Raw genomic sequence first — 12,231 nt, 5'->3', positions numbered from 1 at the left:
TCCTCAACAGTGCTCAAAATGCTAGGGGGAAATGCTGGTATTGTCATTTTTTTTTTTTTTTTTTTAAATTTCAGTACCGATTTGGGACCGAACCACTACTTTTGACAACCCTAATACTAACTATAGCTACACTAAACAAAACCATAATCATGTTGATGAAGACAGATCAGGTCAGTCACCTTCCACCTGTTTTGCATTGAGTGCATCTGCTTTGTCTTTTTGTAGGTCACCCATTGTACTAAACCCTTGAACTAATCAGACCTTTATTGTATCATATATTTGCTATATATATATTTATTTAAGGGGCCTAATTTGTTAGAGATTCAGACTTGTAACCTGAAGGTTGTGGGATCGAGTTTTAGTACCTGGAAATATACCACTCTCGTTACCTACAACTGAGCCTTTGAGCAAGGAACTGAACCCCCAACTGCTCCCTGGGCACCGCAGCAAAAATGGCTGCCCACTGCTCTAGGTGTGTGTTCAATACTCACTACTGTGTGTGTGCTTTTGGATGGGTGAAATGCAGAGCACAAATTCCAAGTATGGCACACTTTCACTTATATTGTATCACAAGGAATGATGCTGGAAGATACTCACCCCTCACTGGTCAAATGTGTGATGTCACTGCCAAGACCCTGTTGTGATTTGCCATTAGGCAATGACTGTTGCTGCTCACTGTGGGATGACCTATGACCCGACGGACTGCGTCCCATAAAAGAGGTTTGAAGGCGAGGTCTCCCTTTGGCAGGTTCTCTCCATGGCCGAGGCAATGTAGATGTACATGAAGGTGTCCATGTATGAGGGAGTGATTGGTTCTCTTGACAGAACACGGCCCGAGATTCAAAATATGATTGTGACCCAGAAATACTAGAGGTGGTTGATGTTGTGTATGGAGTCCACCTCCCACTAAAGGGACAGGTTGTGGATGGAGGACTTGGCACTGGGTGGTGCAGAGTGGGACAGGAGGGTGGAAGCCGTGTCCTCAAGACAGGTGGAATCGTTGGTGGAAAACCTTTGGAGTGCATAGTTGCAGTCTCGCCCTCATTGTGGTTCTTGCATTCTTGATGAGGCACGGAACCTTGCAAACCTGTCTCAGCAGACTGAGTAGTTGAGAAGCTCATGGAGCCTCATGCATGTTTTCCCTGTTGGAGGAAACAGTCTCTCTTTGCATTAAAGTGTGGAGTTGTTGCCTTCTGCACTGTGAATCATGAGCCCCCTCCTCAGCGGGCAACCCTACGCCGCTTTCAAATGTGTTGTCCATGAGCATTTCTGGGGGTGGAGATCGAAGGCTGTCTATATCCAGATTTTCAGGTTTGTCAGCCAGTCTGGGCTCATGCGGATGGATGCTACTGTTGATATTCCTACTGGTGGTAAGTGCTCCTCTGCTGTTCTCCAGCAGTGGGAGAGTGCCCCTTGTTGCCCCTAACTCTTACTGGTCTTTGGTCTAAAGGACTTTGTCTTGAATTATCCTCCACCCCTTGGCTAAAAGTATTAATGAGTCTCTTGACAGCATTTCGCCCAGGTGGTTCTGGAGTAAACTCTGGAGGAGAGCTTGGTGGTATTGCCCTAAAAGGCCCTTTGCTGCCATACTGGAGGCCATAGTACCTTGCTGAGCACTGTCCTCCTGATGAACCTTTTCTAATCTTTGTCCGTACATGGCCTCCATGAACAAGATCATCTGGAAAATTATTTTTTCTCCTCCAGTGAGGTGTTTGCATGTTCCTCAAGTTTCAATGTTCCTCATTAGGAACTGATTCTTCTGCTTTGCTACACAAACACCCGGAGGATTGCGAGCGCTTTGGTTGTCTTAAGTGGCGGTGTTTTAGTTTCAGCTGAAGGGTATTGTCTGCTGTTTTTGGTCGTCTGATTTTCCTTTTCAAGTTACTGGTCTTGACTTGATCTTGGTTTTGAAGACCACCCTGATCTTGTGGAAAGCTGGATTTTGCTTCAAAAGAACCACACATTGTTCTCCTTGTCTTGTCAGTCAACCTCCCTGGCTCACCTTTACCACTGACATCATCCTCAAGTTCTGCATCCTCATCATCGTCATCATCATTGTCATCATCATCCTCATCATCATTGTCTGTACCTTCCTCATTGGCATTAAGGAGCTGCTGATCTGGAGAGCAAGTGGTGGTAAGGACAGATGTTTTTCCAGTGTTTGCTCCTGATCCCAAGCTCCCTCTATTTCGAAGGAAGCGCTCCAAGCCATTCTGACACTCATTGTCTGCACCTATGCCGCTGTCCTCACTGTGCAGTGCAGAATCCTCTGGACCTGGTTTCCTGAGGGCAGCAGCTTCCACATGAGACAAAACCTGCTTCAGGCGCTCCTCGGCCACATGCTTAGCCAGCAGCTTCTCTCCTAAGACCTGAGACAGGGACCCAAAGTAGTCAGCTAGTTCTTTTAAGGCTGAGTCACCTAGGCATTTCACAGAGTCTCCCACTGAGATCATTTTAACTGTGGAGTGAAGAAGCATTTGCTGCAGCAGTTCAGAAGGAAGCTGGTTCAGGTCATTGCTTGGTTTGGTTGTAGGTGGATAGTCTTTAAGTAAAGCGGGCCACTTCATGTTGTGTCCATGTTCCCTCAGCAGTTGCTCGCCTTCAGCGGCCATTTCCTCCAAAGCCTGGTTGATCTCTTCATAGTGCAAGACTACTGTAGCTACTGTGGTCTGTACAGAGAGCTGGGTCTGAGCAGCCTGGCTTAAGAGCCCTATAAGAGACTCATATTTGGATATGCTGGGGTTTATATGAATAGGCTGCCTGGTGCGCTTTCAATATGAACTCTGCCTTTGACTGCAGGAATTTTTTCTCAGTCTCTGTTTCCTCTGCTTCCTCCACTTTCCTTGCTTATCTTTTGTCCGTATCTCCTCTATTCCTTCTTTTTGGTTTTCTAAGAGGCCCTCTTGTGCACCTTGTCCATCCTGAGAATGGACCACGTCTAGCATCTTCTCAGTAGCATCTTCTTTGACTGCCACAGTGGCATCACAATCTACATCATCTACTGAGGATTTCTTACCTTGAATGTTTTTTGCATTTTCTTGTATCTCTGTTGCTGCTTGTCCTTCTGAAGCAGTGTTTATCTCTTTTTTGATTTGAAGTTCTGCCCCATCAGAGGGCAGGTCAGCATTTTTCTTGCTTTCTGGTGAACCAGAAAGCAAAGCTTTTTTACTGAATAGTTGACCTTTAGAGGGGGAGCACCCCATGTTGTTGGGAGAATCCTGTTCCTTTTCTTTTGATCAGTTTTATCAACTGCAGATTGAAAGTGGTGTGCCAGAAAACCTCAACTTGGTTCTTGTTTACGCACCATACCAGTTGTCTTCTGTTGTCCTTCACTGTCCTTGTCCACAATTTCTCTACTTATTATCACTGACCATTTGGTGTTTTGTATGTGAGCCCAAGACTGAAGAACAGGATTGAAGCTTCCAGTCCTTCAATCTTAAAGGTGCCCTAGATTGTTTTTTTACAAGATGTAATATAAGTCCTAGGTGTCCCCTGAATGTGTCTGTGAAGTTTCAGCTCAAAATACCCCATAGATTTTTTTTAATTAATTTTTTTAGCTGCCTATTTTGGGGCATCATTAACTAGGCACTGATTTTTTCAGCACGGCCCCTTTAAGAGATGCGTTCCCTCTGCCCCACGAGCTCTCGACTATATATACATCGCATAAACAAAGTTTACACAGCTAATATAACCCTCAAATGGATCTTTACAAGATGTTCGTCATGCATGCTGTATGCATGCTTCGAATTATGTGAGTAAAGTATTTATTTAGATGGTTACGTTTGATTTTGTGTGAGTTTGAGGCTATGCTCTGTGGCTAAAGCTAACATTACACACTGTTGGAGAGATTTATAAAGAATGAAGTTGTGTTTATGCATTATACAGACTGCAAGTGTTTAAAAAATGAAAATGGCAACGACTCTCGTCTCCGTGAATACAGTAAGAAACGATGGTAACTTTAACCACATTTAACAGTACATTAGCAACATGCTAATGAAACATTTAGAAAGACAATTTACAAATATCACTAAAAATATCATGATATCATGGATCATGTCAGTTATTATTGCTCCATCTGCCATTTTTCGCTGTTGTTCTTGCTTGCTTACCTTGTCTGTGCACAGATCCAGCCGTTAATACTGCCTTTCCTTGTCTAATGCGTCGAATGGGCTGGCATTATGCAAATATTGGGGTCATACATATTAATGATCCCGACTGTTACGTAACAGTCGGTGTTATGTTGAGATCCGAGTGTTTTCCGGAAGTCTTTTAAACAAATGAGATTTACATAAGAAGTAGGAAACAATGGAGTTTGAAACTCAATGTATGTCTTTTCCATGTACTGAACTCTTGTTATTCAACTATGCTGAGGTAAATTCAAATTCTGATTCTAGGGCACCTTTAAGTGACTTCAGTTTTTTTTTCTACAGTGGTAAGAGTTTTCATTAAAAAAAAAAAAAAAAAAAAAAAAACGGTTTAAGTGACTGTTTCAATTTCGTTTCTGTGAAATTGAACAACAACCAACAGTAGCACATGGTGAATTAAGTTCAGTGTGACTTGAGGTTGGAGTATTTATAGATGTTTACTTCTGACTGAAATCCTCCCTGGATTTCTGCCTGTGATGTCCGCAATCTGCTGGCAAAGGATTTAAACGGGGAAAAATGATCCACAAGAATCACAAACAGTGGCAGACACTGATAATGTCATTAAAGTTCAAAGCTCAAATCATTTTTATTGTTTATTAAATGTACAGTTTTTACAATATGCAAAAGAACAGAACAGAAAGAGGTGTGTAATTTCTGTGCCATAGGCCAGAGGTAACAACAGTTTGGTTCGTTATTCTTAGGATTACACACTTCACCATTACATTTAGTACATTAATATGTAAATGTTTAAATTAAAAATAAATGTATAAAAACTTACAGCAAAAATCATTAAATCACCATTTTAGCAACTTTCATCATGAGTTGCTAAGTTGCTCACATACTGTATTGAGATATTTACAATGAATGCAAGATGAAAATCCAGTTTATGTAAGAAAGAAGATTAACTTTTCTGGCCAAGGAAAGATTTGTTTGTTGCAGTAATTGCTAGAAGGCGGCAAGACAACACTCTTATTTTTATTTCGTACTGTGTCTTTGCCTCAGCTGGACATGGCGGGACACTGTGGTATCTATATGTCTCTATCCATATTAAAAAAATCCTCAGTCTTTATAGTACTGGAAACATCTTTATGAATCGTACTGATCTCTATCACAAATGGTCCTACACTAGGGGAGATGATGCCGGAGTCTGGAGTGTTTCGGCCCCCATGAAATATGTTAATGTCAGAGGCTGCATCATCTTTAATGCCTCCAGCTAACCTCCCCATGATCGATGCCCTTGAGTGCTCAGATAGTTCCCACAGGACTATGTAGCACTTTGGGACAAAATGACAAAATAATATGCCATAGTTGGAAACCAGGATGGCTGAAGCCTGAACAACGTGCCGCTGTTCGGTCTTGTTTCTTTCAATATAAATAGGAATAAAGCAAAGCCAAACAAACAGATGAATCAACATGCTGAATATGATGATGCCAGTCTCGTTGAAATCATGTGGTACTTTTCTACCCTTGAACGCAAGAAAGAAACAAATGAAGGCCAATAGAGCTATGTAACCATGCATCACCCCAAAACCTATAATGGAGCCCTCATCGCAGACAACATATTTTTCTAGGCCAGTTCCAGGCCACTTTATATCTGGTACAGGAGACTTTCCCAAAGTCATCCATAACAACAGGATGAGTCCTTGAGCACCCGTAAGCAGGACCAAATTTATAACAGGCTTGTAGAGTTTTTTAAGCTGATGCTGCTTGTCCGGATCAAAGGCCATGAAAGCCAGGAAAGTGCGGTAGGCTTTAACCAGGATGCAAGAAACACACAGGGTGAAGCCGAGACCGTACAAGGCCTGCTGTGCCCTGCAATGATGCACAGTTGGCCTGCCGATAAACATGATTACGCTGACAAAGCTGACCGTCAGCCCCAGTAACATGAAACAAGACATTGTATTGTCAGCTTTTTTGATGACTGTGGTGTATCTGTGCACACTGAAAATGATGAATGAGGTGAACACCAGAGCCAAGCCTATTGCTGTAGCCACTAACAGAGCTATGGGATAACTATTACTCCAAGCCAGATATATCTCTAGGTATTCCTCGCATTTACTTGACCCGTTAAGAGACCACTTGTTGTCTGGACATTTTAGGCATTCGGGGAGATCTGAAAAAGAAATTGCATGTATAGAGTCATCAAATTTGAATTTGGAAAGCACAATATATATATATATAGCTATTAGCCCTAACAAGCTTTTTTTTTTTTTGGTATATTGGAAGCAGCTAATATCAGGGCTCGTTACCCATCTCTCTGATTGTGATTTGCCAATGGTGTTTTATCTGTAACTAATGACTCTAAACTGTTTAATGGATGGCATATTTTTTTCTATTAAAATGAAATTTGGTGCACACCAAGGTTCAGATGGCAGCGTTCACATATGCTTCTAAATGAAGTCTGGTATGGTTTGAATGATATATGAACAAACCAAATGGTTTTTAACCAATGGTAAACAAACCAAAAACAGAAAGAAGAGACCCTAAAAAGGACAGTTCTAGATGTTTGATAAGTTCTGTCTCAAAATAGGCAATATGTCATATATATGCCAACCAATCAGATTGTGAACGTGTCCTTGTGCCTTTTTAGGTTCGGTTTCTTTTGGTTTGGTGAGCGATAAGTGGATCAGGACTAAATGTTTTTTTTTTTTTTGGTCAGGACCAAACAAACCAAGCAAATCTACTGTATATTAACAACTATTTTGATGCCTAATTTTACTTGAACATAAAGTTGAGAAATTGATGTTCAACATTTCATTCAGTAATGTTAGGCTGTTTTGATTTATATGCTGTTGAATGTTTGATGATCACGTTATTATTTTACATGTGTAAAAGCAATGCTTCAATCATTTGTTTCTGCTTCTTCTTCACATGTGTTTTGATCCGGAAATTCTTTACTCTTTCAGGAGATGTAATAGCGCCCCCTAAAATATAACAGTGAAAACACGGATTGCTGGAAAATTCTGTCACTGGTGGGGAAGGAGTTAAAATAATTGGCTTGTTGACAAGAAATACCTCTGGGTGTGACATACTGCTGTGAAAAACTCAAAAGACCGTAACTACACATTTTGTCACAACTGAATTTTGATTGATGGGTTTGGCTTAACTATGCTCAATAATGTCAATAATAATAAAATCTGAAGACAGTTCCAGTGTTGCTGGTTTCTGCTATTTATGATCAGATAATTTTCTAGTGAATTCTGTGAATGAATTCTGATTTACCATATCCATAAGTATATTTTCCTTCAGGACATTCAACGCAGTTGTAGCAGCAGGAGATCTTTGACTGGTTCTTCGCATAACCAGGCATGCAAGAATTTGAGCACTTGGACAAGGGCAGCTGGAGGGGAAAAAACGACACATATCAATGATTGTCAGTTGTTTTCTTGTTGTGGTGGTGGATAAAATAGCTAGAGTAGAGACGGCACAACTCACGCTGTTATTTATCGACTGGTATTGACTGAAGATCTCCACGTCTCCTTTTTTCAATAGGAATTTTCCCACAACTTCAATAATTCGTTCATCACCATTTTCCTTCCACATTATGAGGTCGTAACCATCCACAAAGTCACCGTGTTCATCAAAGAAATATCTATTGCCATCGAGTGTGAAATTCACACTGCGCATACTTTCCACTAGCTGCAAAAAAGAGTAAATGTTCTTGAGATTTAATAATTTATTACACTGTTGTTCATGCTTGTTAAATGCTTGTTACAAAAACACTGGCGAACACGTGGCCAATTTACAACAGGCTCCAGTTCAACTGGCTGAGAACAGGTTATACAGTGGATGTTATCATGCAGCCTAATTTATTTATTTTAATTTTACATCTGATGTGCATGTACGTTTTTTCATCCACTCATGAACCCCCACTTGGGAAACCCTGATCTAGTTTAACAAAGATTTTTACATATACTAATGCATTTTTTACCATAATTTTGCCAACAGTTTTAACAAAAAGCATCAGTTCATGTATTGCGAATGAACAACAGTTAACAATATCCATTAACCTTGACTAATAAATGTCATGTATAGAGATCTCACCTTCCAGGGTGGGAAGTTGGTCTCTCCGGAGCAGGCGGTCTCGTCGCACTTCAGGAGTGTCCTGAGCCCATGCGCTATAGCATATATGGCCACCCTCTCTCCGTAGGCCTCCCTGTGGTCCACTGCGTACAGAATGTCATCTACGGTGCAGTTCGAGGGCCACAGCGAGCAGTTCAGTCTCTGCTGCTTGTACTCTTCTATGTAGTCATTTCTTGCTCCTGCCGTTGGCCTGAGGTTTCTCAAGTAGTCTTCAAACCCTGGTATATTTCCCATGGTAAAGGAAAAGCCAAATATTTTACCCACTTTGTTTATGTCGTTCATCTTTGTTAAGGGCCGGTATAAGGACCAGGCGTCACTTGCAATCCAGACTCTGCTTGTGTTGGTCTGGATCATCTCCTTGAAAAGCTTCTCCACCAGCTGCGGCTTCAGAATGAGCAGCACCACCTTGGCAGAAGACTCTCTTATGGTCTTGGCAGCATCTTTGATGTACTTTTCAATGTCGACGTGGTCCAAGTAGTGTGGTACCACTTTCTCAAAATTAGCACATATTTTTCCCGCTGACTCTTGCACGAAGCTTTGGTAGGCCGCTCTACCGTAGTCATCATCTCCATACACGACACCAACCCAGTTCCATGAGAAATGAGATATGAGCCTGACCAGCGCCTGAGCTTGGTAGATGTCACTCGGAATCACACGCATGAAGGACGGATACCGCAGTTTGTCACTCAGAACTGGCGCAGAGGATTGGGTGCTGACCTGTTGACAGATAAAGATTGTGGCTTAACACTGTGTCCTAAACAAATGCGATGCTGTGACATGATAAAAGGTGTCTATTCCATGTTATTAACTGTTTGTCTTAACAAGCTACAAGTTTTTTTTTATCCCTGCACTGTCGTGACTGAAACAACAACGTACTTATGGCAATGATAATCTCAGGTGCTGATTATGTGCCTTATGTAATGTTAAAAAATGTATTGTAAGTTTGGATATTATTTTATTTGCCTTTTAAAGCCATACTGAAACAACATAATTCACCTCAGACCTTGAAAATAAATAAATGTAAACAAGAATGTTGGAAGTGTAAGCAAACAAGTATTGTTGTTACAAGTATGTTTCAGTTACTCAGTATTAAATTAATTAATTTAATTAATAATGTTAAAATGGTGTAATATTTATGAATTTGATTGTGAATTGATCTATTTAGTTGTGAGTTCAGTGCACTTGCAGAGAGACTCTGCCCACACGCTCTTCTGATTCGCTGTAATTTTCGACTGATTTGGGTCATAAGTGCAGAGAGACTCCGCCCACATGCTCTTCTGATTGGCTCTGATTTTGGATTGATTTGGTTGCAAGTGCAGAGAGACTCCGCCCACACATTCTTTTGTTTGGCTGTGATTTTTGATTTTTTTTTTTTGTGTCTTATCATGATGTGTCCCTTACAAAAGATTACTGCAGATTTTACATATAGAAATATGCATGTTTTTGGACACACAAAAAAATGCAATATCGCAGTATAGCTGCAATACGACTGCAGTTTTCCTGCTGTTGAACTTCAATGTATTGCAGTTGTACTGTGATTATACTTCACTATACTGCAAATCTATGGTTGTGCTTAATTATACTAAAGTTATACTAGGCCTACTTTTTACTTTTAAGCAAAGGTTTGAAAATCAAGCAAAGATTTGCCAAAGCATGACTTCAGTCATAAGGACTACAGTTTTGATATGTTTATAATGCTTTAATTGTCCTTTCAGGGCATTCTTTGTTCTTCTTGGAGTTTGATAGGCTATGAACTTTTGTTGTTTGGAAAAAAGCGGCATAAAGATTCTCCACAGAAGAAATAAATAGACTGAGACCACATGAGTGCAAGTAAAAGATGGCAGAACTAACATTATTTGGTGAATTATTCATGTAAACTCTGGCTTTAATGAGGTACAGAGTTAAGAAATTACCTGAGGACACAGGTAAAGGCTGAGGAGCTTGGCAATAGCGATGGATAACTCTGAGTATCTTTCTCCCAGAAAAGCTTTCACTGGCGGGCGAAAGTCTGAGTAGTCTGAAAGGGCCGGCAGAGAGTCGTTAATCGCCAGTAAATGTTCCACACAGTGCAGTGCTTTGGTGGGAGATGCACAGGGATCACAGATTTCATATCCCAGCTTAATCCCCGGAAGAAGCGTGGAGTTATTGATTTCTTCAATTGCAAAGATGGCACTCAGCGTTTGTTGAAATGTGACCAGATCAAAACTGGCAAAAAGAGAAACATAGTTCTTAGTATTAATTACTTAATTGACCAGCTGTGAGATTATTTATTATTAATTATAATAATAATAGTACATGGATCTCACAACAACAAAAAAAATGCATTGTTTTTTAATTCTCAGATGATAACAAATGAGATTTCAGTGACCACTGAACTTGTCAATACTTTCCATTTTGGAAATCTGATCACCTTAGTATTAGTAAGTATCCAAATGATCAGTTTTTTGGTGTCAGCAGCATTTAAAAATATGAGAAAGCCTTGCGGATACTCACTCAGTACAGATGAATGGCTGAGGTCTAGTTCGCTTATGAAGGTTGATTACTTTTGAGTGAATCGAGCTCAAAATTGCAATGTTAACGTCTCCTTCCATGTACGCTCCGCACAGGGAGCTGGGAATGTCACAACGGACCCACAATCCCAGGCTCAGCATCATCACGGCCAGCACACAAACCTCAAGATGGGACTTCATGGCTGTGAATGTATGGAGCATCATGTCAAGGATCTATTTATTGTAAAACTGGTTCTGCTTTTTGGGTGACGTGAACATAAGGGCTGGCTTTGGAGGTGAACTGAGGTGTCTGAACGTTACCTCTTTACCAGGGAAGTGGAGAAATTCACCTGCTCCACCACATTTCTGTAACCCGTGATGGAATGTGGACTCTTTCTGGAAGTTACAGTAACAGTTGTTTTCATTTTAATCGAGATGGCAAGAAGTGATGGCAGAACCATTAAGAGCTGAGATTTCAGGATTGGGTGGTTTAGCGAGTCTGGAGGTGAAACACTCCAACATCAGCTGTGATAAATCAACAGTCACACTGTTAATGTGCATTAAGAGTAGATACTGTACATGGGAACATGTGTCCGCTTCTAGATGTCAGCAGCAGCGCTAAGAAAAGTGAATTGCGAAATGAAAACCAACCAACTGAAGCAATAACTATAAAAAGGAGCAGTGAGAATAAAATGGAAAGAGGTTTTAGGCACACACATGTGATGCTTTGCATGAAAACGAATACATGTGATCTTAATACAGTATAATGCCCTACATATTGACCTTATATGCCATTGAATCTCTCCTAAATAGTGAGATGTTGCTTTCCAATATCTGCTACCACACTAAACACTAAACCAGTCATTACCATTTTTGCTTTTCTGACTTCTGCAGGTTTTTTTGTGGTGTCACCCCGACTCATGTTATATATTGTCAGCCATAACCAGACATTTTTAAAAAGGATAAATGTACATGCATCTTAGGTCATTGCTCACATTGGGTCTCATTCACTAATAACTGAGAACACGATTCATATTTATATGCATTTGAACTTCTCACGAAAACTTTCTGCCTAATTCACAACATATGTGTATGCACCTGAATTGATGAAAATACAATCATTAATTACTCACCCTCATGTTGTTCTACACCCGTAAGACCTTCGTTCATCTTTTGAACACAAATTAAGATATTTTTGATAAAATCCGATGGCTCAGTGAAGCCTGCATCGTCAGCAATAACACACCGTTTTCAATGTCCATGAAGCTTCAAAGCTTTACGAATCTTTTGTTTCGAATCAGTGGTTCAGAGCGCTAAAATCTCATGATTTCAGTAAATGAGGCTTTGTTACGTCATAAATGTTTTGAAACTTCAATAGTTCACATGACTTTGGCAGTTTGATACACGCTCCGAACCACTGATTCAAAACAAATGATTCATTAAGCTTTGAAGCTTCATGAAGCAGTGTTTTGAAATCGCCCATCACTAGATATTGTTTAATAAAGTAGCTATTT

At 40.4% G+C, this 12,231-nt stretch overlaps 1 protein-coding gene across 1 annotated transcript; it reads right to left on the bottom strand.

The window, feature by feature from the left end:
• Positions 1-1,730: 1,730 nt before the first annotated feature.
• On the bottom strand, positions 1,731-10,918 carry LOC137018318 (G-protein coupled receptor family C group 6 member A-like). The gene is made up of 8 exons (XM_067382921.1): positions 10,722-10,918; positions 10,142-10,433; positions 8,190-8,945; positions 7,581-7,784; positions 7,368-7,485; positions 5,245-6,258; positions 2,795-3,139; positions 1,731-2,710 (listed from the first exon to the last, which is right to left on the bottom strand). The coding sequence occupies exons 1-8, from the start codon at positions 10,916-10,918 to the stop codon at positions 1,731-1,733; spliced, it is 3,906 nt and encodes a 1,301-aa protein (XP_067239022.1).
• Positions 10,919-12,231: the final 1,313 nt, after the last annotated feature.

This window comes from Chanodichthys erythropterus, chromosome 4 (assembly GCF_024489055.1).
Source record: "Chanodichthys erythropterus isolate Z2021 chromosome 4, ASM2448905v1, whole genome shotgun sequence".
Classification (NCBI taxonomy): Eukaryota; Metazoa; Chordata; class Actinopteri; order Cypriniformes; family Xenocyprididae; genus Chanodichthys; species Chanodichthys erythropterus.
This window is presented reverse-complemented; position numbering and strand designations above follow the sequence as displayed.